The sequence below is a fragment of the Mustela putorius genome, unplaced genomic scaffold (genome assembly GCF_011764305.1).
Source record: "Mustela putorius furo isolate JIRA1106 unplaced genomic scaffold, ASM1176430v1.1 tig00003858_pilon_pilon_pilon, whole genome shotgun sequence".
In the NCBI taxonomy this organism is placed as follows: Eukaryota; Metazoa; Chordata; class Mammalia; order Carnivora; family Mustelidae; genus Mustela; species Mustela putorius.
Window position 1 is genome coordinate 22,757,270 of NW_025422010.1, and position 26,639 is coordinate 22,783,908.

At 43.1% G+C, this 26,639-nt stretch overlaps 1 protein-coding gene across 1 annotated transcript in view; it reads right to left on the minus strand.

The window, feature by feature from the left end:
• CHST9 (carbohydrate sulfotransferase 9) overlaps positions 1-26,639 on the minus strand; it is a 226,528-nt gene that overhangs the window by 10,111 nt on the left and 189,778 nt on the right. The window contains exon 4 of the mRNA XM_045065478.1: positions 19,084-19,121. Within this exon, the coding sequence (XP_044921413.1) occupies positions 19,084-19,121 (38 nt within the window). The remainder of the gene's footprint in view (positions 1-19,083; positions 19,122-26,639) is intronic.

The following is a 26,639-nucleotide window of genomic DNA, read 5'->3' on the forward strand; positions in this document are numbered from 1 at the left end:
ATTATCCAAGCTGATAATGAGAAGACACTTGGGAGGATGAGATGCGGATAAGAGGGAGAGGCAGTTGAGGTTGGGTTTGACTCCTCACACCCATATAAAGAGTCTAGACTTTGCCGTGTAGAGGACAGGGATTTTCCATAAGGCAGGGACTTAGAATGAACATTCTAGCCACAGTGGGGAGGTGCAGCTGGGGGTAAGCAGGTCTAGATGTAGAAGACAAGTGTGACAGCCCATCAGGAATTCTTAGGACAGGAACCAAGGCAATGAGGTAAGAGTGCAGAAGAAGGGAATTAGTTGAAGTAAATTTAAGAAATTGATTAGACTGTAAGAGTGGGGGCAAAAGAAGTGTAAGGAATGCCTCCCCATATCCCAGGAGAGGGAGTAGAAGGTACCACGGGAGGCCATGGGGTGGGTGTAAGTGTTCATTGTCTTCAGTTTCAGACCTTTTGAGTTTGAGGTGCCCTTGAGAGATAGGGGTGTTGGTATTAGGACTCCAAAGCTGGGTATACGGTATATGGGTGTGAGGAGTCAAACCCAACCTCAACTGCCTCTCCCTCTTATCTGCATCTCATCCTCCCAAGTGTCTTCTCATTATCAGCTTGGCTGGGGGAGGCATTAGCTGAATTTATGGGCCTCGAAGGCGTTCCTTAGAGCTGCCATAATGATCATGGCGTCTGCCAGTTTTGAGTGCCTGCCACGTGCCAGACCCGTAACCCACCAGCATTTCCATTGTACAGATGAAGAAATGGAGCCTCAAAAACATTAAGGAACTCAATTAAGGCACATAGCTTGAGAAAAGGGACATTGCATGAGCCCAGGATTTTTTCTGAGTTCAGAGTGTCCACAGTGCCTGTGTCTTTTGTGGGGGGACCTTTGTGGTCTATTAACAGCTGCTCTTGGTGATGATAATATTGGTGATTAAATATGCCCCTTCCTATCACTGAATTTTGACATTTTTCTAGTTTAATGACATAACATTACTTTTAGCAATGTATCTTTTGTGATTGAGCTTCTTTCTAGATATGAGCGAGTTAAAATTCTTCAGACCCTCCTGGAGCCCCAGTTATTTCTAGTGGTTAATAAGGGTGATGATGTCAGTGGGTGGCTTGCTAGAAAGTGGGTCCTTCCTAAGGAAGCAAACCAGTGTGTCTCTGTCTGGTCCCTCCTTGCTGTAGCTGTTCCTCTCAACTCTCAAGCCAAGGGCTTCCGAAGCTGATTGTTTAGTTATGAGAGGGATGAAGACAGACTGCATTTCCACCAGGACACTGGGACAACGGGAGATGCATGTGAGCATCCAGTCCCAATACCCAGCGCCCTCAGCCCCATCTCCTCCATTCTTATCCTCTGCTCTTCCATCTTTAGTTACACATCGTACAAATGTTTCCTGAGCACCTACCGGGTGCCAGGCACAGGGCTACATTTTGAAGGTAGAGCTAGCAAGTCATAGTTGGTCCCTGCTCTTATGGGGAAGCCTCAGGGGCAGGAGGTGGGGAGGGAGATACAGAAGAGAAAACCAAGAATTATCACACTTACAGCAGGAGGCAAGACAAGAAGGAGCATAAAGGGGGGGGGCATTTAATCCCTTCTTGGAGGGTGGGGAGGGTTTCATGGAGAAAGTGTGTGCCGTGCAAAATCATTTCTGTTTCCTGTTTCGGTGACTTATGTCCTCTCTCTAGAATATTCTTCTTCATTGTGTTTGCCTAGTTAAAAGGGCAGGGGAATGGAGCAAGTTAATTTAACCACTGCATCAATCCCAAAACGAGATACGGATATGTTCATCGTACAGAGGAAGGGCTCGAAGCTCAGGGAGTTTACATAACCGGCCCCAGTTAACACAGCTGCTGTTGAAGTCATGCTTCCCACCTCGGTCTTACTCATCCGTGCTTTTTTTCAGCTGCGTCATACATCAAGCAATTTACTCCTTGTTTAATGCCCATTTAATGAATTGATGTAAGTAAAGCATAAAGCATATGTCTGCCACAAGGGAGGATGGCAGTTGAGAACTGGGATTTCTCAGTCACATGGACCTGGTTTGGTGGCTCCTGTTTCTATCATTTTTCTCTCAGAGCAAACCTGGCTACCCTGTTTTAGTTCTAAGCTTCAGCCTCCTTGTCACTAAAATGGGGATAATAACAGCATCTACCTTGCAGCGTAGCTGAATGATAGGAAGTATGTATGGAGTGCTTAATGCAAAGTTTGCTTTCTATAAATATTAGGTGTTTTTATTGATTTGTTCCTTAAATATTTATGAGCATCTCTATGGGACAAGCATTTTCTAGGCGAATAGGAATGCTTTTCCTCTGCTTTTCCAGTCTTTTTCTCCTCTTCTCACTTAAAACATGACAGACTTAAGAGTCTATGATAAGGGGCGCCTGGGTGGCTCAGTGGGTTAAGCCTCTGCCTTCAGCTCAGGTCATGATCTCAGGGTCCTGGGATTGAGCCCTGTGTCGGGCTCTCTGCTCAGCCCGCTATGGGGGAGCCTGCTTCCCCCTCTCTCTGCCTGCCTCTCTGCCTACTTGTGATTTTACTCTCTGTCAAATAAATAAAATCTTAAAAAAAAAAGGGAAAAGAGTCCATGATAAATGCTCAATGGGGATAAAGCTGAGTGGAAGAAAGAAGCAGAAGACAATTGAGAGACAGAAATGGGAAAGCAAAAAAAAATCAGTGTAGTGGCGATAAAGATGATGAAAGAAAACAGAAGAAAAGAAAGCACACTTAGAGTCCCAGGAAGAAATAATGAGTACGTGAAGCTGGGGGCGGCAGGGGTGGGTGGTGCAGAGAGAAACTAGTGACCTTTGGTTCTCTCTCAGCTGCCACCTTCCAATCATTGAAGCTGCCTGAACACAAAACAACACTTTCAATACTGAGATTATTCCAACTGGTCCAACGAGCTCATTTCTATAGTCAACTTGGATGCAGGGACTGAAATTCTAATTTCATTTGCCAGTCCTCTAATTTTGGATTTAATTTCTCTCTCTATTTTTTCCCTTAAAGCCAAAGAAACATAAAAGACGAGGATGTAGGGCGAAGGACGAAGTTTCTACTGAGAATAGTGCCGTTCTCTGGTTTGGTGAGACCCGTGGAACCTGGAAACAGACATAACCTCGATGTATGTAAGTAGGTAAGGCTTCTGTCCAAGGAGTCCATTGTGCTTTTATAGATTTATCATTTTATCTTTCTTCTAAGGTTTCTTGAGAAAAATGAGGCTATTGCTTTCAAATTCGTGGATAAATAAAACTACTTGCATTGTAATTTGCCCAAGGTCATTCTGCGGAGTCAGTGGTGGAGTCAGGAACCCAGTCCAGTTCTCTACTTCCATCTTAGGAAGAATGAGCACAACACTTTGCTTTTTAAAGAAACTCAAAACTTTAATGAGGAGCTGCAGGGGGTTAACGTGAAATCCATTCCGATGTTTGATCCTCACCATGTTGTCTCCAGGGTGTGCCCTGCACGGGTCCAGTGGGGAGGAGAGTGACAAATACAGCCAATGATATTTGCAATAGAAGAAGGAGGAGATAAACGGATGTTGCACTGCAAGGATTTTGATAGCTCACTGGAATTGTAGATATCTAATCGATTTAGAATAGGACTCTCTAATATCTCCAAGTTGGTGTTGAGTTTTCTAAAAATTACTAATTGTCAACCCGCTGCTTATCCCCTTGCACTGAAGATGAGCAAAAACAAGAGTGTGTATACCTGAGAGGGTTCTGGAAGAGACATGGAGGAGGCAACCTTGACTCTGACACCTTCTTCTAGACAATGCAGTTGCTAGACTATTCTTGCTCTTGTTCTTGTTCACAGGGATATAATGAGGAAGAGGGAGCCTGCTGCCCTGGGTTGGAAGCCTATGTGTGAAGTTTTCTTCCTTCCTTCCTATTTCCTCCCCCCCCTTTCCTTTCTTTCTCTCTCTTTTGATGTTAAAGGTATGGATTACCAAGCAAGGGGAATGAATAAATGGGGAGATACCGAAACAGGGGACTAACTTGGGGTGGACCAGGGGGCCAGGGAAGGCCAGAGCCCTGGGTCAGCCATGGAGGAGGGGGCTTGGCTGCTTCCATAGGATGGAGATGTAAGTGCAAGAGAGAAGAAAGCCGTTGTGAGGCCAACAACATGGTGGCTGGATAGATCCACAAAATATAAAGAACATTTAATTTTAAGTCAGAGCCATCAGGCTTTCCACATATTCATTGGGTGATTTTAGGGCAGTGTCTTCATTTGTGTTTCCCTAGAAGCAGACCTTGAGTCAAAGATTTGAGGCAAGTGGCTAATTTGGAGTAGATTCTATCAAGTATGTGTAGGACAATAGGAAAATAAGATAGGGAAGAGAAGGCAGAGAGGATAGGGTGAATTTTAAAGAAAGTTAGCACAGTAGGAACTGGATCTCAGGTCCACTGGGGAACTTTGAGAGCTCCAGAGTTATCCCACCAAATCCCATCAGCCATGGTTGGAGGCTCCTACAGGGAAGAGGTCTGGCAATTCTAGGCTGCTCTACAGGAAGCCAGGGTAAGCTCCTTCAGGCAGTGAGTCACAGGTGTCGGTAGTCAGCTGGAAGTCTGGCCAAAATGCAAGGAAATATTAAGAGATGAGAGGATATTACAAAGACACAGCCAGTGTTGTTACAGGAAGTCAATTAACATTCTAATTCTGTTTTTCTATTTTTAAAGTGAGAATCCTAATATTTGTTCTTGGACATGTTGAAATGGAAGTGATGGCATTGGCTGGCATCCAGAATCCCAAGCACCTCGCCCTTTGGAAGTGTCACTTGCCCTTTGGAGATGTTCATGGTGTGCGTTTGTGTACATATGTATAAAATAAGGCTGAGAAAAGGAACCCCTTATGGAATCTCATCTTATTGCACTGAACTAGACTATATAGATTGGTAAGAATTTTCTTACCCAGAGTAGGCAGTTCTATGACCTAGAACCAACTTTGAGCCAAAAAAGCCTCTTTGGACCCATTTACCCAAGGCCATCCTAAAATCTCAGCCCTCTGATTCTGACACACTGGTGGCAGGAAAAAAAAAAAAAGGAGTCTCTTTGAGAATGTATTAGATAAAGGCAGTTTCAAAGGGCCCAGTACAGTGTCTGACATATAGTAAGTTTCTCCAAAATGTTAACACATCCCGTCTCTGTGCCTTTCTTCTCTGGTTGTCCCCTAACACTGGGCAGCTCATGCAGAAGGCCCATCTTCCCAGCTGCAGGCTGAAGTGACTAAAGCAACAGGTCCTATTCCTGTTCGACGTGATGGAGGTGGACACCAGTTAGGAATGAGCACCTGCTGTAAAGGCTGCCCATCCCTAGGCCAGTAAGAAAGTTTGGAGTGATCACCTCAGCTCAGGGGTGTGGCCAGTGACTAGCTAAGCCCATTAATCCATCTCCCCTCTGGCTGTGGGCTGGAAAACCAGTTATCAGTGAAGAGAAAAAAAGTAACAGCCTTAAAGAGACACAGAGTCCAAGAGAAGAGCTACGTCAAGGCCGTGATGGTGGTGAGACCGTTGGTGTGGGCGAGAACTCAGTCCCAGGAAGCAGCATGTACTCCAGGGCTTGTTTCGTTCCCATTCATTGCCTATCAGTCCAAAGCCACTTGAGTTCTGGGAAGGGCCACGCTGTGAGAACCACAGTGACCCTGGCAGGAACACATTCCATTCGTCTGATTTGGTTAAGTGTCTGCCAGCCCAGGATCAGATTTGCCGGTGTCAGCACCTTTGAGCGCCACACAGGCCTCTCTGGCTTACTCACCTGCAGATTTGACAACTCAGCTTTACCCAAGGCTGCCTGCCCAAAGCCTGGCCCAGCCCTCTCAGTCCAGAGCAGGCCCCTCAGCCTTCGGTGCCCCCGTGGCTTACCTGGATCCTGCACTAGGAAGAGAGGGTTGCCTTAGGCACCAGATCAGGCCTTGGCGATCGATCGTGAGATCATGCCGAGTGGGATCTCTCTTGGGGATTTCAGTGTGAAAAAAAATGCCCAGGGAGAAAGTAAGACACACTCACAGCAAAGGAGAGGGACAGAGAGGCAGGGGGCAACAGAATGAGTTACGAGATGAGGTCATCAGAAGGAACAGATCCCTACCGAAACGAAGTGATGATCAAAATGCATATTTGTAGGTCTTACCCCTTCATGCCTTCAATTTTACCCATTTTATCTTACTGATATTATTTGAATCCAAATTTTGAAGCTTTTTGGGGTTTCCAAAATGAGTTGTTTCTCCTGAAGGTGAGTCTACTTGATTCAAGAAGTTATGGAAACTAAGAAGCATTAAGGGCCCTGGCCCTGGATATTCCTTTGGGTCCCCCTTTCTTCGCAAGGCCAGGTATGAGCAGCGCTGGTCCCCATCCCTTAGCCTGAGGCGGGGAGTCTTCAGGGTCTGTACAACTTCATTCCCCAGAGCTGGTATAGAATGAGCTGCGAGTGTTTATAGCAGCAATGTCCACAATAGCCAAACTATGGAAAGGACCTAGATGTCCATCAACAGATGAATGGATAAAGAAAATGTGGTATTTGTACACAATGGAATACTATGCAGCCATCAAAAGAAATGAAATCTTGCCATTTGCGACAACGTGGATGGAACTAGAGCGTATCATGCTTAGCGAAATAAGTCAAGTGGAGAAAGACAACTATCATATGATCTCCCTGATATGAGGAAGTGGTGATGCAACATGGGGGCTTAAGTGGGTAGGAGAAGAATAAATGAAAAAAGATGGGATTGGGAGGGAGACAAACCGTAAGTGACTCTTAATCTCACAAAACAAACTGAGGGTTGCTGGGGGGAGGGGGGTTGGGAGAAGGGGGGTGGGGTTATGGACATTGGGGAGGGTATGTGCTTTGGTGAGTGCTGTGAAGTGTGTAAACCGGGCGATTCACAGATCTGTACCCCTGGGGATAAAAATATATTATATGTCAATAAAAAATAAAAAATTTAAAATAAAATAAAATAAAATACTCAGGAAAAAAAAAAAATGAATGAGCTGCGAGTGGACATGGATGACAGAGAGGCGCCTGCCCTCTGCAGCCCGGACTCCGTAAATGCGAGTGGGACCCCAGCCAAGGTGGGCGGTGGTGCTGGGGGTCGTCCAACCCTTTCTGTTGCTTTCTTTAGGCAGAGCCCAAGTCCGGGGAAGTAGCATATACCTGGGGAAACTCTTCTTCCACAACCCAGTACCTATTAGTCCAAAGCTACTTGAGCCCTGGGAACAGCAATGCCAGGTGAGAGGGCAGGGCTTGTGTTGATATCCAACTACAATTTTCTTATATCCAGTCACTGATGGACTGTCTAACCTATTTACAGAGACACTGATATCATCCAGCCAGCAAGCAGAATTCTCTGAAGGTCTTTCCGACAGTGCATCGTCGCCTCCCTTGCCTCCTTACAATGCTGTCATCTGCTCCTTGGTGAACACATCTCGGCACCCCCCACTCAGAAATAACACCATAGCTTCTTGATTCCATCTACTTTCCTACACAAGGGAAAGCTGTGCACAACCGGGGGAATGAAGTCCCAGACTCCACACAGGGGATTTCCGTAGGGTCTTCTATAACTGAAGGCCACTGGTAACTAGCCTGTAGCCAGTATGGTGACTGAAAGTAGATGGAGGTGCACTTCTAGATCGGTTCTTAGACCCATGGGTTAAAGCCTCCTGCCTCGCCTGTGACTCAGGGTCCGTCCAGTGAGGTTCCCAGGTTCAGAACACGCTCCCTCCTGAGCGAGGAGGGGTGCTGACACTAGATGGCAGGAAAGGGTCAGTTTGCCTGTCTCGACCCCCACCAGGGCTCCTGTCTCCTTTAGTTAAAGGCAAGCTCCTGGACTGAGGCCACAGGGAGAGGATGAGTGGTGAGTTGGTGTTGGATCGGTATACACACGTTGCTTAACATGCAACTGTCAATCACTATTCTACCAAATCAACCTCCCTCACTGGAATAGCATCTCTAACTGAACACCTTGGTGGGAGCTGACTCAGCCTCCCATCCATAAGACGGAGAATGGTGCCTCCCTAATGGAGCTGTGAAAAATAATGAAATATATATATATAATGTCCAATGTGCAGTATATACTCATAAAATGTGGCTTTTAACTACGACTTTTATATTTCTGCTGAGAGTATCACCTTTCTGCGGTAACCCCAGGGACCTCGTGTTAATCTTTGTCTTAGACTGTTAGGTCCCTTCATATTCAGGCACCAAATTCTATTCAGTTTTTCTCTAAAGTGTTCATTTCCACTATCAATATTAGGACACGCACACATTTTTTTTTCATGCCCAGACCACTGTTACTGCCTGCCCACGGGATGAATTAAGCGAAGCATTCGTTCGAGAAACATTTATTGAGCATCTAATATATGTACTGCTTAATGCCTTGGGACAAACAACTCCTGCTCTCCTGGTACTTATGTTCTTGTGGGTGGAGGTAGCTAATGTGCAAATCAACAAAGGGATAATCAAGAAAAAAAAAAGTCACTGGTGGTAAGTGAGAAACAAACACCAAAGCGGACAGTGATGGGAGTATGAGTAGCGGGGGCGGAGAGGAAATGGAGACAACACAGACGATAGATGGTTAGGGAAGATCTATTTCGGGAGAAGCTACTGGAGCAGAGGTCTGAATGACAAGCATGTCTGTCAGGGGCAGCGAGTGAATGGGTCTTCGTGTAAGGGTGAGACAGGCCCGGGGGAAGGATGGAGGGCAGGGCCCGTGTGGTTGTCACATGAGCGGGAAGGGCACAGTGACAAGAGATGAAATCGAAGAGGAGAGTGGGACCCTATCTTGTAGGACAATCAGATGGTGGAGAGCATAGGAAGCGCGCTGGGTCTCATCAGAAGCGTCTTATTAGCTGCTGGAGGTCAAGAACATGATGTGACTGATGTTTTATAAAGCTCACTCTCCTTGCCCAGTGGAGAATGGACCGGGGGCCTGGCAGGAGGGGAAGCAGAGTAGCCTGGAGAGAGGCTGGTGGCTGGTACCACTGGAGACAGAGCAAAAAGGAAAATACAGGATATGGTTTTAAGAAAATTCCACACTCATTTTCCCGAGGTCATTTCTCAACTCTCAAAACTTTGTGGCCAGCTCATTGTACTTCCCGCTGAATCAAATCTAAATAAATGTGGTTTCAAGTTCTCCATGATCCTTCCCTGGCCTCTTTTCGTTGATTGTTGACTTCTCCGAACTCCCACAGTGTCTATACTGGGTGGTTAAGAGCAAGTAAGCAGTAACACAGTCTGTCATTCTATGCAGCACTTAAGGCCTGTTAGTCTTCTCTTCCAAGAGAGACAATCCCCTTAGAAGAGGGTCGGTGCTGGCACTTTCCTCCACATCTCGTCGCACGAAGCTCAGCTCCAAGCATAGGGCATGTACTAAAATTGCTTATTGATTGATTAAAAACATACATGAGTAGCATTCATCTCCTCCGTATTTCTTTCATATGAGGAAGGGTGATTATCTGTCAATATTCATTGCACCATTGAACCAATATGCAATGCATTAATCATCTCTGAGATAACCAGATGAGGCTTTCTTGTAATCTTTCTATTTTGCTGAGATAATTTCACTTGCTTTGGAGTTTATGAGGCCATAAGTGGCTCCCATCTGTTGATGAACATATTTCTAAGAGTCATTTAGTATCAAGTATGGAATACTTGAGGGGAAGTTAAATTGTAACTTTTATATTAAGTGTCATCTTAGTAACAGAACCAAAATTGGAAGCATGTGTTCAATTTTGGTCTTTCATTTTCAAAGCTTTAGGTCAGGCAGAGAATTAATTTCATTTGTTTACAAAGTAGATTATGCCTAATAAAATCTATTTTGTTTATGGTCACATTTTAGTCAATCCATTGCCTTAGAAAATGAGAGAAATCTGATTGGCTAATCATTCAACAAAGTAAATTACATTATTCCACATCCACAGAACATTGGCCTAATTTAATTATTCAGTAATAGCATGATGAAAATACTCCCCTTTAATACATTTTGAGCAAGGCGCATACCCATGATGAAACAGTGAAGAATCGCGTTTATTCCTTCCTTGTTTGATGACTGACCATGGAATGTAACATAACATTTCTGTGAATAATAACTTTTTCCACAGGGAGGATAATAAACACAAGGTAGCTTTCACTAGGGATCCTTCCTGGTACTCTGAATTTTTACTACTCATCTGTATATTTTACAAGAACAGAAATCGGTTCTAAGTGCTACTTTACAAATAAAGTTGAAATGATATCGGTTTCAAGTTATGCATAATGAAAGAAATAAGTGGGATCACTTTTTCTCTCTATTGAGAGGTAGAAAAATTCTCTAGGACACTTTCTTGGACTCCTGAGATTTTGACAAAAGACCAAGGAACGCTTCCTCAACAAAATGCAGGTAAACACAAAAGTTCACACAAACTCAAAAGGAATTTCTTGATGGATGCCCAGGGGATCTGCACTAAGGGAGTCTAGACTGTATATACAATGTGGTTTCTGGAGAGTTGGTCTAGTATTAATGGCCACTTCTTGTCTTTTTTTCCTTTTGGGGGGTTTTAGAAATATTTAGGGTGGCCAAATATTGGAAATAGTGAAATTCACACTGATAAAGATCAAACAGTATTTAAAGTTTCAAAATGCAAAGGAAATACGGAGTACATCTGAATTAAGCAATGACAGGTATACACTACAAAAATACTTCTGATCCCTTGATCACTACTTCTTTTTTTTCCCTAAAGATTTTATTTATTTATTTGACAGAGATGACAAGCAGGCAGAGAGGCAGGCAGAGAGAGAGGGGGGAAGCAGTCTCCCTGCTGAGCAGAGAGCCCGATAGAGGGCTCGATCCCAGGACCCTGGGATCATGACCTGAGCCGAAGGCAGAGGCTTTAACACACTGAGCCACCCAGGCCCCCCTTTGATCACTACTTCTTAAAACACAAATTTTTATGACAACCAGCCATTTTTACTCAAAATGATGACCCCTTAAGCATCTCTTTCCCACAATCCCAAAAATACCAAGTTTTCACTTGACGACTTACTCAATTCCTATTATGAGGAGAAAGCAATATGGGTAAAATAGTTTAAAGGTAGACAAAATCAAAACCAAACCAACCAAACCCTGTCGTTTGAGTATATACCAAACTAGGATGACATGTTGGCTTCGTGGCCCATTTTGATCAAAGCTTTAATCCTAGAAATGAAAAAGAGACATTCCACTTGGAGGTGGTGTTCAAGCTGGGGAATGCTAATCATTGCACTCTTGGCACCTAGAGCTTGGCTGCTGAAGCTCATTGTTCCGTGTGGAGAGAATAATCCCAAATGAGGTGCTAACCATTTTGGCTCATAAAATCTGCTAAGCTGAAAAATTCCTATTACCCAAATTATTCCTCTTGAGCTCCAAGTGCTAGCGAGGAGGGAGGGATGTGATTACAAAAACTCAAAAGAGAGGAAGAAAAAGTAGGAAAACAGATTGACAAGAAAATCATTCGTGGGATCCATTTCACTGGGTTATCAAGCGGTAACGTCTTACGGTGGTGTGATTCCTTTACACGAGATGGCAAATTAGCTCTTTTTGTTCTTTTTATGAGATGCTACATTTTTGACACAGAGCTTCCATATCCCAGGTTTTCTCACATGAGGGTATATACAATGACACAGTTATAACCAAGAATGAAGAACTTATAAGAGAGTTTTTAGAAGTAAGGTACTTTTCTGGAAAATAAAGGAACACGAGCACATCTTTATAGTTGGTCTATTTCCATTCTGTTGTTTTATGTTCATGGTGTTTCTGCTGGGGCTCTGCTGAGGAAAATTGCCAGTGGGCAGCAGATTATCCCAATGTATGCTTTTTTTCCCCTCAGTTTTTAATTTCTATTCAGGTGACAAAATAGTTTTTCTCTTGGACCAGATTCACTTGATTTTTCACTTACTTAATTTAAAAGGTAATTTAAGGCTTAACAGGAACCTCGGAGTGAGCATAGGCACATCTTGTTGCTTTGGGGGAAAAAAACTTACCATCTTAAGTAGCTGTGTTCTAGGGTCTCACCATCACTGGCTTCAGGATTAGTGTCAAAATTGGGGTGCTGGATTAGGGTGGTCATGGTGGGATCATTTAGTTAATAGGAAAACTTTCAGAACTAGTAATGATATAGACCAATAGCGAAAAGAAAGGAATTCAGAATGATGTATGTCTGGATTCTGATTCCGACTCTGCCGCTCACCGCCAGGTACCTTTAAATAAAGGTATTTCAAACAGTATAGAATAGTGGTTGGTGCTTACACGGTCAAGTTCTATTATTTCAATCCTGGTGTTGTGATCTTAGGCAAGCCACTTGATGAACCGTGAATCCCTTGATTTGTACCTACCTCACAAGATCACTGCTTGTAAGGTTTACATGAGGTTTAAATGAGATAATTTTATGTAAAACTGAGCCTTGAGCCTGCACACAGAAAGCTCATCAAGGGCCTAGTAACAGCGTTGACGGGTATTATTAATAATTGAGTGCAAAGCACTGCAGAACCTGAAGAATTACGGAATCTTTCAAGCTTGAGTTTCCACCTGTAGAAAAAGGAGATTAAAATATGTATCCTCATAGTGTTGTTGTGACAGATAAATGAGATGGAGCATTGAGTGGCTGGCACAATCAGTGGTTGCAATTATTCAGACGCATTTTGAGTGCTTGAGTGAGAACTATCTGCATATTTGATTGCTAATAGATCATGCAGTGTTGCTAATAAACAATTCTCTTAATCTCCGTCATTATTTGCTTCTAGTGCTCATGCTTTTAAAGTACCGGAGGGCCATTTTCTCATCCTCCCTCTGTCTTAAGGGTTTATTTCCACAGACCGCTCTCTGTTGTCTGTTTCCTCAGACACCCCTACACAATATTTTAATTTCCTTGGCTTCCGATTAAAGAGGTGAGCCCCAGCCTTTTGACATTTACACCTACGTATTTTCTAGATAGGAAGCCATCTGACCTTTAATAAAGATCATCTTTTATAAATCCTGCTTTGTTAAACACTATGCATGCTACTTTCACTTCAGGAGCCTTTCAGTCTTGCTTTCAAGCATTCTTAAAAAAAGGCTCGTAAATTGGACAGCTTTTCTAAAGCATAACTTCCAGTTCTGGAAGGTAATCTTCAAAGAGAATGAGGGGAGTGGGATCTTTATGAGTTCCATTAGTGCTAAACTTGAAGTGAGAAACTCTCTTTAGGTCAAAGTTGTCTCCTTGAGTGCATGGCCATTTTGATAAGAATAGTGCGAGGTAATATAATCCCACTTTAAATTTAGAAGTTATGAAGTTCATGCTACACTGAAATTTGAGAAATTCATTCAAGAAAAAAAAAAAAAAAAAAGTCCGGTGCTCATGTCTTGACCCAAGCAAACCATTTAACATTCTACAGGCTGTGGTGGGATGTGGACACAAAGATAAAATAGAGGTGTGGGTCTCCCTGCCCTTTGATTCTTTCATCCCTCTGACAGTGGGACCATTATTCATAGAGACCATGTGCATTCTTAGCTTATCCTTTCTGTTCCTAGTTGAGATTTCTTGCTGGGGAGGGCACAGGACAACGGTTGGTTCTCAAGTGTAGGTATCAATGACGCAACAGTTTGGAGCAGCACCGTGTATAGGGAGTGGGCTACCCACATTTAGCATCCCTCTGGCTATCCAGACAATAATTTGGTGACTTGAAAAATTCACATTTGACCAGCAATTGGTTGGTTATTTATGATGTGCAAGGTCTAATGGTAGACACTGAAATGAACCAAACATGACTTTGTCTCATTAGGATTAGATCATCCAGTTACAAAATCATATAGGGACAAATAATTGGAAACTAGAGTAGAACATGCAAGGAGCAGTAGCAAAAGGACTGAAAAATAGTATGGGAGCATAGAAGAGGGAGAAATTATTCTTAGCTACATGATGAAGAGTTTCATGGAAGAGGTGGTATTTAAGTTAGGTCTTGGAATATGAGTAAATTTTGCATGTGCAGGAAAAGGGGTTAGGATGATGGTGGAACAGGTTTCTATAGCACACAATTGTTTTACAGAAGGCAGCAGAATGAGAAATGAATCTAGGGAGGAGCCTGCTGTCCAAAGTATTATGGGGGCACAAGGCCCTGGGTTTCACACTCAAAGGCTAGGGTTTTATCCTATAGACAATATATGAGTGGGTTCAATCTGAGCTTTTTATGAGACTCACATATTGAGTTTCAAAGCTGCAGGTGTGTGAGCAGAATCATTCTCAACATTTTTGGGCCCAGAGCAAGAGCACGAATGGAGGCCCACATACTGTTGTGTCTAAATATTTCGAAGTGGGAGAAGGGGGTGGGATTATGGACATTGGGGAGGGTATGTGCTTTGGTGAGTGCTGTGAAGTGTGTAAACCTGGTGATTCACAGACCTGTACCCCTGGGGATAAAAATATATGTTTATAAAAAATAAAAAATTAAATTAAAAAAAATAAATATTTCAAAGTTTCAAAGTAACCAATACCCAATACGTGGCCCTCATTTCCATCCAGGGTCTGCAGCTTGACCAGAAGGGGACCATCCTGGGCCTGGAAGCCATAGGAGCCCTACTCTCCCCGGGAGCCACCCTGCCACTGACGACCTGAGTGGTCCGTGGACCTTTAGGAGGAAGTCAAGGCAGAAGCCATAGTCAGGCCAGAGACTAGATCTGCTGAAGGAGGTGGATGACTCAGTCTCTTTAGGTTCCTTGGCCGGGAGGGGTGGGGGCCAGGGATCATGCTTCACTTACAGCTCACTTTTCTGACCTCAGGATTGCTAAATATCACCCGAAATATCACCCGATGTTTCTAAATATCACCCGAAACTGTGTCCCCCACTCCACCTCTCTCCAAAGCAGAGAGAAGGGCAGAAGTACACCTTAAAGCTATCGAAGCCCCTCCTTCCTTGGTTTCCAAGCCCAACCCCACTCCACTGGACGAGGGGGCCTGACTCAGCTGCTCCGTCTTGCCACCCCTATTTTAGGTGCGCTCCGCTGAGTATCAAACTTCAACAAAACACCAAGCTCCAAAGAAAAAAAGTCTTTGCATTTCTGCGTTTGTGATGTCTGGGGTCTTGGAAAGTATATGACCCCTTTTGGCCTGGTCTAAGGGTTGTGCTAAGTCTGAACCCAACTCCTGACCCAGCATTTCTTAGGGTGGGGTAGGAGTGCAGTCTCAGGTTTGTGCAACAAAACCTCATATGAGAGTATAATGCCCAAGGAGGGCTCGTCATCACTGCTAAATGTGGGGGAGGTGTTTCGGTCTGATTTTTGTTTTGCAGCAGAAGATGGCTACAGAGGGTTGGTATTTTAGAAAGCAAAGAGGAGCAGCAGGGAAGGTGAATGGAAAGGCGGTGAACAGAAGCAGGAGAGTTACAGGGAGCAGAGGAGAGGAGGGTCTGGAAGAAGAGGTGCAGGGTGGGGGAGGGCTGGGCAGAGGAGGAGCTGGAGGGAGGGGTGTCAGGAGGTCACATCATAAATGGTCAGGGGTCAAAGGGAAAGTTGGGTTCAAGGATCACTCCGAGGTCCCCCGATTTTTATAGTTGAACTGTGTCCCCCAGATGGGTATATATAATTCCTTATTCCTGATGCTTGTTGGTGTGACCTTATTCGGAGAGAGGGTACTTGCAGATGTCATCGAGTCAAGATGAGGTCATTAGGATGGCACCATAACCCCATATGGCTGCTGTCCTCATAAGAAGAGAAGAGATGGGGCACGTGGATGGCTCAGTTGGTTCAACATCCTGACACTTAGTTTTGGTGCAGGTCATGATCTCAGGATCAGAAGTCCCACCTCCCAGTCTGCACTCTGCAGCGAATCTGCTTGAAGCTTCTCTCCCTCTGCCCCTCCCCCCACTCTCTCTGTCTTTTTCTCTCTCTCAGAGAAATAAAATAAATCTTAAAAAAAAGAGAGAGAGAAGAGACACACAGGGAGATGCCACGTGCCGACAGTCAGAGACAGAAGCTGGAAGTCATCACGAAGGACTGCCGGCCGCCACCCAGCAGCCAGGATGAGGCGAGGAGGGGGATCCTCTCCTACAGGTTTGGTGGGAGCAGGGAGTCCTATCAACACATGGAATTTTTGGACTTTTAGCCTCCAGAACAGAGACAACCCATTTCCATTGTTTGAAAGCACCCAGTTGGTGGGAGTTTGTTACCACAGCCCTAGGAACGAACGCACAGCTCTCATGGCACAGCAACAGGGCTGGCTCTCTCTCAACTGGCCATTCAGTGAGGGTGAGCCTTTGTCCCCGCCAGCACCTCCCCAACGTGCATGTCCTCTCCACAAGAAATGAAGCCCCTCTCTGTCACCTTGCCAAGTAAAAAAAAAGTCCTAATTCACAATGGGTTTCAATCATCTACTATTCAAAAAGGCATACACAGAAGGTATTAATTTACTACAGGTTTCCCTTGTCTACTCTGTAAGAAGGCAGTTTCCAAGTTGAAGTGAGAAGGTTTGATGCACTGTATTCCCATTCTGTAGGGGCGATATTCCAATAGAGGTTTCGAAGGTATTTTTGGTAGCATTTTAGGGTATTATCTTTCATCTCTCTTAGTAAAAATTATTCAGAAAACCTAAAGGAGATTTCATCTCTAGAAGGAACATTTTTCAGAGAGGAAATGGTTGCAGCACCGAACTGCCAAAGAGACAGCTGAAAAAATGGGTCATGCTTTCATCCCATTCTGGGACATAAGCTGCCAAGCGGTTCACTGCTCATTTTTGTCCTCTTCTCGTAAACAAGCAGCGTTAACAAGTTACTTTAAAAAAGCATACTAATTTCCCCAGTGAATTACACAGGAAAGAATCCAGCGTTCCCTCCAGAGAACTCAAATAGTTGTTTGTTCTCAGAGCTCAGGTGTGGTAAAATTGCTGTCGGCTAAAAATGCAGGCTGGCTATTGGCCAAGGGGCTGGAGCTTTCCATCCGCCCCAGCCCTGATTTCTCACATTGGTGTGCAATTCATCGCTTACTTAATGGAAAAAGAAGGAAAAAAAAAAAAAGGACTCGATTTTCAGTTTCAATTTAATTACACAATCTATAGTGCCCGGTGGGAAGGATTTAGGGGCAAAGATTAATGCTCAACAGTGCTCCGTTTTACATTCTTTTCTGATAAAGAACACTGTATTGATCATCCAAAGTGAGTTTTCAAATTCGTTTTTTAAAAGCCAAATATGGGGGCGGGGGTTGGCCCAGTGATTTAAAGAAGGGGTGTGACTTCATTTCTTGGTTCTCTGCCAAAATCAATAAATTAGAGGTGTAAGGTGCCTCTTTGTATTGTATTGTCTGTGTGTTCGTGAGAGTGGAGAGCTCTTCTCTACTTGGGAGATGAAAGAATAGAAATTCTATAGTAAAATTAGACATACCAGCTGCAGACAGTGAACAACACAACTGTCTGTTCTGAGAACAACTGAATAACAAAATATACTTAAGACCCTTCCTTGTATTGAAAGACCCGCGGATCCCCTTACCCAAGAATCCAACCTTTCAGTATAACGAAGGTACTGAAGACCCTTCCTCATTATGTTAAAGTCCAAAGAATCTCACTCTCTTATTGGGACTGGAAACCATTATGATTTCATCTGGCAGCACATCAGTGTTTCAGATTACAAGTAAATACTTGGTGTTCTATTTTGGTGTCCACATATTCTGTTAGTTTAGCCAAATGTAAAAAGAAGGAAAGTATAGGAAATGAAAATCTGCCCATAAGAGGTGGCCTTAATATATGTGTTGGTCAACTGCTTTAACTTGTTAACTTAATAAAGAAAACAGGTCTCTTTATAAGAAAAAGTATTCCCTATGTGACTTAAATAAATAAAAATGGTAGCAATAAACTTTACCGGGTAACTGTTGCTCAGCCTTACCAAGCTACTTGAGCACATACAAATAACTGAAAATACAGTGATCAAGAAATGAAGCTCAAAAAGCAAATAAACCACTTGAAATGGCTCACTGATTTTTCCATTGCGCAATGACCGCCGTTTCAAATATCAAGATGGCTGCTGCTATCAGTCAACATATCCAATTACAGGCAAAAGCAAAATGGTACTTGATCAGCATTAAATTTTGCCTCCTGAACTTGCGGTATAGTACATTAGCTTAATGAGTTAACTATTTTTAGAGCTTGATGAGTTACGGGGCATCTGGCACAGATTAGGTGAAGCTAGAACTTAATGGGGGTGGAATGACAATGAGGGCTAGACTTGGAGTTTACCTGGGAGGGCATGAGAAGACTTTGGAAAATGTACTCTTGACTGGTTTAAAGTAGACTTACCACTCTTCTCCTTGGCAAGGGTGAGTTATAATTAATGCCCGGGGAAAAACCATTAAAAAATAAAAGGACATGGGGATTTGTGTTTGTGAATGGAGCCCAAGCATGCCGCTCTTTGCTCTCCTGAGTGTGCTGGCATGGGCAGCCTTTGGGGAATGACAGTCCTATCACCTCTGGAAAGAAGAGGTGGGGTGGGGGAAGACAGGGTTTGGTGACATTCTCCCTTGGTTTTATGGGTGGCTGTAGTCAACTCCCTTCAACAGTGACACAGAGTGACTCCATCTACCAGCAAATAAAAATAAGTCTGTGACAAGACTGGGTAGGAAAGCAATGAAGCAGACAGGAAGATGCTGGCTAACCATGCTGCATAGAAATCAAAGACCAGAAGGGAAAGTCAACTTGTATGGTTCCCCTGGGAGGGGTTCTGTTTGGAACTGTTTGGGAGGGAGTGACTTTCAGCTGGTCAATTTAAAACTTGGGAAGCTCACACAGGAGAGTCACTCAGTTAAGGGAAAATTAGATACAAGTGTCTATTTGTAGCCATGAGAATATCAATGCAGAGGTCATGATATGCCCAGGGGAACCCTTGCAAATCAGAACTGGCAGTGTTTTACTCCACTGTTTCCTTCGGTGGGGAGGGGGGGTGGGGAGGGAAGGAAGGAGAATGGGGAAACAGAGAAAGCAGGTGATCATCCATGTCTGACCAATGTATTTGTTCTCAGAACCAACAGCATGTATATTGCTCATACTTAATAATTAGCAAAACTTTTTTCTCCATATTTACAAATGCTTAACTATTAACATCTAAAGCATAACTCTACAATTTATGAGAAGGGAAGAAATACCTGGTTGGTGATATGTTCCTGGATTTTTTCTCTAGTCACTGAAAGAGAAAGCAAAAATAAATGTGACATTAAAGTGTGAAAAAAATGAATAAAATGCAGTACCGATCCCACTCTGTTCTCACTCAAATTCCAAAGCAGTCAAGGGCTATCTGCGTAAACACTTATATTGCGATATGGACCTTTATGATCACTCCAATAATTGGGAGGAAAAAAAAAAGCCAAATCTTAAATAAACCACACGAGGCAAAAATGTTAAGAGAATGGAGGGGACATCCGGTGAGGGTGATACCCTAAGACTGCATGAAACATTGGCAGAGAAGTAGAGAGATAAAAAGGACTGAGTAAAAACTTGAACAACAGCCAATCAAAGGTTTCCAAACCATGACAACCTGTTCAAGTATAATATGAACACTGAGCTCCTGGAACTTTGAGGACCAGAGAAGGAGCTCTAATATGGCAGGTGGCACCAACACTACTTTTAAAATCTTTTCTTTTACTCCTGAAGATAATAAAGACATTATTATACATTGTTTTTAAGGTGCCGCAGTGATTAAAATGAAAACCAACAGTTTTATGAAAGGTATCTTGGTCAGGACAAAATAAAAAATCATGGTAATGTATGAAAGGTTACAAGGATATAAAGAATAAAGATGCTAAAATGGTAAAGCTTCTTGGTGAAACAGCCTGAAAACGATCAGTGTTGTTTATATCTTACGTAGAAGAAAAAAAATCCTTAGTAATAATAAATGATCAACAAACCAACCAACTAAGAAAGAGAGGAAAGAAGAAATTTTGCACCACTAGAGTTATTAAGTGCTTGTGAACATCTTGGTATGATATGATACACCCTTGATTAAACATGTCCTTAAAAATTTTTATTTTATTATTTTATTTTATTTTCATTTTTACTACTTTTATTTTATTTTTATTTTAAATAAGATAACTGCGCACTCACTTGCATTTTTAGGAAACAATATAGACCGATCAAGGGTACCATTTACCTAGTTTCACCTGATGGTAACATCCCATAGATCAAAAGCTAGGATGCTGACACTGATGCAGTCAGGACCCAGAGCATTTCCATCACTGCGAGGATCCTTCCTGGTGTGCTCTTAGAGCCCCATCTATTTCCTACCACCTCCTCCCTCCTTTTAGCCCTGGGCACCACTAATCTGTTCTCCATCCATTTCAGGAATATTAAATGAATGGAATCCTTCATTATAACCTTTGAGGTTGGTTTTCCACACTCAGCAGAATTCCCCAGAGAGGCAGCCATGTTGGCCTGTGTATTCCTGTTCAATCTTTCCTTTTCATTGCTGCATAGTATTCCATGGAGTGGAGGGACAAGGTGTGTGTTGCCATTCACCTACTGAAGGTCATCTGGGTAGTTGCTAGCTATTATGAATAAAGCATCTATCAACATTTGCATGCAGGCTTTTTTGTGAGGGTGAGGCTTTATTCCTTTGGGATAAATGCCCAGGATAACGATCACTGGGTTGTATGATAGTTGCAAGATTAGTTGTTTAACAAACTGCCAAACTTTTTTTTTTAAGACATGTAATGAATAATTGATATTTACTAATCAATTAATGAACCAAAAAAAGCACATTTGAACATTTCACTAAGGATTCAAGCACTAGGCCAAGTATTTTATGAGATACAGCAGCAGCGTAAGGAGCACAGAAATTGGAATGACAGCGTTAAGAACGGACTATCACACCACTGTTACAAAATGCCAGGGGCCAATCTTGGAGTCTTCAGATAATAAGAACCCATTTCCTTCCTTTCTTAATGGCATTGCTCTATGAGATACTCTTGATATGTTTTAATAATTAGATATCTTGTGTTGGATTATACACAGAATGTTTGAAGAAGAGGCAACATGATTTGTGGAAAAAGCTTGGCCTTTTGAGTTAGAGCACCAGTCTTGCCTAGAAAAAGGAGTAGAACATCCAGCAGAAGGAAGAGCATGTGCAAAGTTAGGCTACAAGGGGGAGCAGGGTGGGTCCAAGGCATGGGAAGGAAGCCATCATGGCCAGAGTAGAGACATAGGGTGTGTGGTGTAATATGAGGCAGGGAAGCAAGTAACATAGACCACTTCTGGGAGATTTATGATCATTGCAAGAGCTGTGGGAAGTCAGTTATTAAGGAAACTTAGGGCAGGGTGTGGGGAGGAACATTGGAACTATGTGGTCAAATGTGCATTTTAAAAAGAGCACTCAATATACTGTTGGTGGGAATGCAGGCTGGTGCAGCCACTCTGGAAAACAGCGTGGAGGTTCCTCAAAAAGTTGAAAATAGAGCTACTCTATGACCCAGCAATTGCACTACTGGGTATTTACCTTAAAGATACAAACGTCGTGATCCAAAGGGGCACGTGCACCCGAATGTTTATAGCAGCAATGTCCACAATAGCCAAACTATGGAAAGAACCTAGATGTCCATCAACAGATGAATGGATCAAGAAGATGTGGTATATATACACAATGGAATACTATGCAACCATCAACAGAAATGAAATCTTGCCATTTGCAATGACGTGGATGGAACTAGAGGGTATTATGTTTAGTGAAACAAGTCAATTGGAGAAAGACAATTATCATATGATCTCCCTGATATGAGGAAGTGGAGATGCAATGTGAGGAGTTTGGGGGTTATGAAAAGAACAAATGAAACAAGATGGGATCGGGAAGGAGACAAACCATAAGAGACTCTTAATCTCACAAAACAAACAGGGTTGCTGGGGGTAGGGGGTTCCAGAGAGGGGTGGGTTTATGGACATTGGGGAGGATATGTGCTATGGTGAGTGCTGTGAAGTGTGTACACCTGGCGATTCACAGACCTGTACCCCTGGGGCTAATAATACATTATATGTTTATAAAAAACTTTTAAAAATTATTAAAAAAAAGAGCACTCAATGCTTGTTGCTAACTGCGAAGAGGCAGGAGGGGAGCCTGGGGTGGCAGCAGCAGTATAAAGCCTTCCCTTTGTTTCCTTAGGAACCAAGGGAACTCTGAAGTAACTCAAGAGAAAAATGAGAGCCCAAGCAATCAGATCATCATCATCTAATAACGCAGCAGCCCACTGGACGCTGGTGAACGGAGCAGAGAACAATCTGGTATCTAATCTCAGCCCTGCCATTTACTAGGTGTCTGATTTGGGGCCAGTTAACGAAGGCCCAGCCTGTTTGGCCATCTATAACTAAGAGTTCACAATATCTCCTTGTCTCCAGAATTGGGAGGATTAGAAGGAAGGGAGCATGCATTTCGCAGGCAAAGGATAAGCGACGGGCATTCCAGGGAGTTGTGACAGGAAGAATAGTCTCAGAGGCGAACAGAGGGTGTATTTGGATGAATCTCGAGAGGTTCTAGTGGTTTAGAGAATGAGAGCGTATACCGGGGCAGGTGAGAAGTAGCGGGGGTGGGAAGAGGGTAAGAGAACAACCTTGGGGCGTCTCTGGCTTGAGGTGAGGTTGAGAAGCGTTTTTGAGGCTGTGGAAAGCCAGCATAGGTTTTACAGCAGGGGTGAGGTGACCAAAGCCGTGCTTGAGAAAGATGACTTCGGTAATTGTGTGGAGGACGGGATGGCGGTGAGTGGGAGACAGGAGGCAGAGAGAGCAATGAGCATGTCCGGCGCTCAGGCAGGAGGGAGGAGGTTTTCAGGAGGGAAAACTGGGATGGAAGGTCGCCTGGTCTTTCTCAAGTAAGTTCTGGAGACTGTGTGGATGTGGCAAGTACAGGAAAGGGAGCGAGGGCAAGCCCTAGGTTTTCAGTGAAGGGAACGTGTAGAGACTGGTGTCCCCAAATAGACGGGGGAGGGGGGAAAGGAGCAGAATATAAAGAGAAGTTATTAAGGGAGCCCTATGGGCTTGTCCCCATAACTAAAATGAAGGTATCTAGGTTATGAAAACGGACATGGCAAGTATGGTAAATAGAATAATGCCCTCCCCCCCCCCCGCACCCACCATGTCCATATCCTAAACTCTGGACCCCGTGAATGTCGGACCTTACATGGCAAAGGGAATTTACAGATGTGATTAAATTAAAGGTCTTGAGATGGGAAGATTATCTGGGATTATCTGGGTATGAGCAATGGCATCACAAGGGTCCTTTTAAGAGAGAAGTAGGAGAACCAAAGTCAGAGGAAAGGGGATGTGACAATGGAAGTGGGGGTCAGAGGGATGCCGTGGCCAAAAGAGCCTGGAAGGTGGTCAGCCTCTAGACTTGGAAAAGAGAAGGAAGTGGATTCTCCCCTCAAGCCTCCTGAAGGTATGCAGTCTTGCCATACCTTTCTTCTAGTATAGTAAAACCCATTTTGAACGTCTGACTTCCAGAACTGTAAGAGTAATACACTTGGGAGAGCCCTGGCTCCAGCTACGGGTAGGAATCCAAGACACAAACCTGGGCCATGTCTTGGGATGACAAGACAGGCTGGATACAGATTTCCTTGGCAAAGGATCCAAGTGAGTCCAGGATTTGGGTCATCTGTCCAAAAGAGGAAGAGGCAGGTGACAGTTCGTGGTAGAAGTGGCAGGAAACACTTCCATGTTTCGGATGGACTTAATTAGCAGGTCGGGTGCAGCTCAGACAACAAGGTGGGTGCCATGCTGGGGGATCGAGGGGTAAGGCAAGGGCTGATTCAGAAGATAACAGGGCAGGCTTCTAATTCCTGAGGTCATTCAGTCGCTAGAGGATCCCAGGGACTCAGAAGCCAGACAGACCACTTCTGTGAGTTACAGTTATTTAAACATAAGAAAAATCATCTCCTCCCTTTAGCTATTAAAACTATAATGACTTAAAATATAAAATTATATAATTATTTTGTGGCCCTAGTGGTTATGATTGCAGTTAATGATAATTTTTCTTTTCTCCTGCTTATGGGTAGTCTTAGGCTGGTGGAGATGTATACGTTCTCTGGCCTATGCAGGAAAAAAGGAGGGAATCCCACTCCAGGAAAACCTAAGTCATTCCCAAGTTTATTCAAATCATATCTGAAAAAGAGGAATGGAATTTTCGGCATAAATTGTAACTGCATAAGCCCTTGCTAATAAAAGATTAAGAAGTATGCGTTTTAGCATCTTTTAATTATTTTTTCTAGCATCTTGAATATACAATGTTTGAAATCTCTGGTTGGATCAACATTATTTTGCTCAGAGGTTTGTGGACTTTGCATACTGATTCTTTCCTGTTTCCAAGTACATTTGCTTTTAGGCTATTTTTATTCACTTTAAAGGAATTTTAATAACTTTCTGTTGACAGCATGGACAGCTGGTCTTGAGAATTAAAGAAAATTCACTTGCTGACTGAGGAAGGAAGTGACATCAATGAGCTTCTAAAGTCAGCCCAGAGGGGGAAATTGGTTTGTGAGAGAGTGGCCTTTCATTGCCCTGTATTTATCGAGCGATGCCTTGAGATGCAAATTGCTGTATCAATCAAACCCATGGTGCCTACCTCCAACCAACTTCGCACAAACTGAAGGAACAATGCCCTCAAACACTGAGAGAAAAAAGGATGAGGGGTGCAGGAACCTAGGGGCTAAGTGAATTATGGGAGCTCATGATCCCCTCTCTGGGCTGATACTTCCTTCTCTGTCAAGCCTCAGTTTCTTTGTCTAGAAAATGAGTTTGATGCAATCTGTTGGTTGAAGTCAGTCTGTTTCTGTGACAGATGGTACCAAGACCATGTCCCCATATATATAGTGTAGAAATGTTATCTCTCCACTTGGTCCTGAAGAGTGCTATCAATTGCTTTGTATCCCCCGCTGAGAGCTATCTGGAAAGAGCGGTCGTTAGGTAGTCATATGTAGCTACTAACTTGATCTCTTGACACTTTAAAGATCGGCATTCATTGTTTATAACTCTACTGCAGAAAAAGTCAGGCACCCAATTGGGACTTTAAATAACAATGACAATAGTAATAACAATTTAATTGTCACAATAATGAATGACTTCATTCTTCACCACCATCAGAGAATTTCCCTCTGGAGCTACAGCAATCCATTTTTCAAAGATAAGTGTGGTGCAAGTGGACTGCACGCACGTGCGTGTGTGCGTGTGTGTCATGTGACACACTTGTGTGTATACACACATGCCAATGTGAGGCAGGCAGGAAAGTACCTAGATACATTTTATGGTACGAGCTGAAAAACTAGATTGCTATTATTTATTTCTTAGCTTATTTTAGTTAAGTTGGTTACAGTGGTTACACTGGTTACAGTGACTGGTTATTTAACTCAAATTCAAATTATTTGAATTTGAGTTAACAGTCTATTATCAAAGTGAATTTAATTCAGCCTAAAAGATAGATGCATTAATACTGGTTTCTTTTCTTTGTCTCAAAATATATTTGGGGTATTCAATTAAATGTTCATATTTTGTGAGTTCAATATGTAATCTGAACTCCTCAAAAAAATACTGGTTAAGTAAAGAATGGACGAGCTCTCAATAGCCACTGTCCTCAGGCCAAAGGATTTCAGATTATCCCCAAACCTAGAGATACTTTGAGTCTATTGAAATTCATTCATTTGATCCTACAGCAACATTTTAATGAGCATCTATTCTGGACAATACACTTGGTGTGCTGGAGGCACAGAATAAAGTGGAAGAAACAGGATGGGCACACAAAAAGGCAACCATGTGAAATCACAAAGCTGAAACGGATTATTGGTAAATTGTATACGTATGCAGATCAAAGGGTATTTAAATCTTGATATAGTAGAAATGGTGACAGATTTACTTTCAGACTTTTCTGCTCTTGGCTTTACTGCTATCAAGCTCTAAGGTACTTAGTAAACAACTTTACTCCTTCAGTCTTTGTCTTTGGTACATAACGATAGTGCTTCAAGGACAAAGGGTTTCTAAGATTGTTTCTAAGTACTTAGGCTCTTTGGCTCTAAAAAGAATGAGGGAGCTTGAAAATTTCCATAGAATTGTCACCGCCCCCCAAAAAGAGGTGATGTTTGGTGGGGGTACCTAGGGATGCCTCATGGAGAAGATAGCATTGGATCTGTAGGACATTAGCAGAAGATGATTGGAAGAGAGTCATTTTACCCAGGAGGAAAAGCATGAGCAAAAGCACAGAATCAGGAAGTGCACAGGGAAGGTATGGGAGTTGTAAACAGTGGCCCTTGACTTCAGGGGAGTCTGTACCTTAGGAAGGAATAAGAGGCAAGGCAAAACCTGTGGGCTAAACCAGTGTCACAGAGGGGTCTAAATACTTAGGGGGAGATTCTGACATTTGTTTGGTAAGGGAGCTCCGGAAGGTTTTTGAGCCAGAAATTGATCAAAACTGTTTAAAGATAAATCTAACAATGTTATGACTTGAGGAGGGGGACCGCTGGTAAGAATGGAGGTGACTATGACACACTGAGTGAGCAAAGTCGATGTAACAATTCAGATGGGGGGCTGAGGTGGTGGGACAATGGAAAGAAAGGAATTAAAGATGGTTAAGATCTTTTGTGTTCTGGCTTGGTGTGTGTTTTTTTTTTGTTTTGTTTTCAATTTTTTATTCAAGTATAATTAACAAATCCTATTATATTAGTTTCAGATCTATAATTAT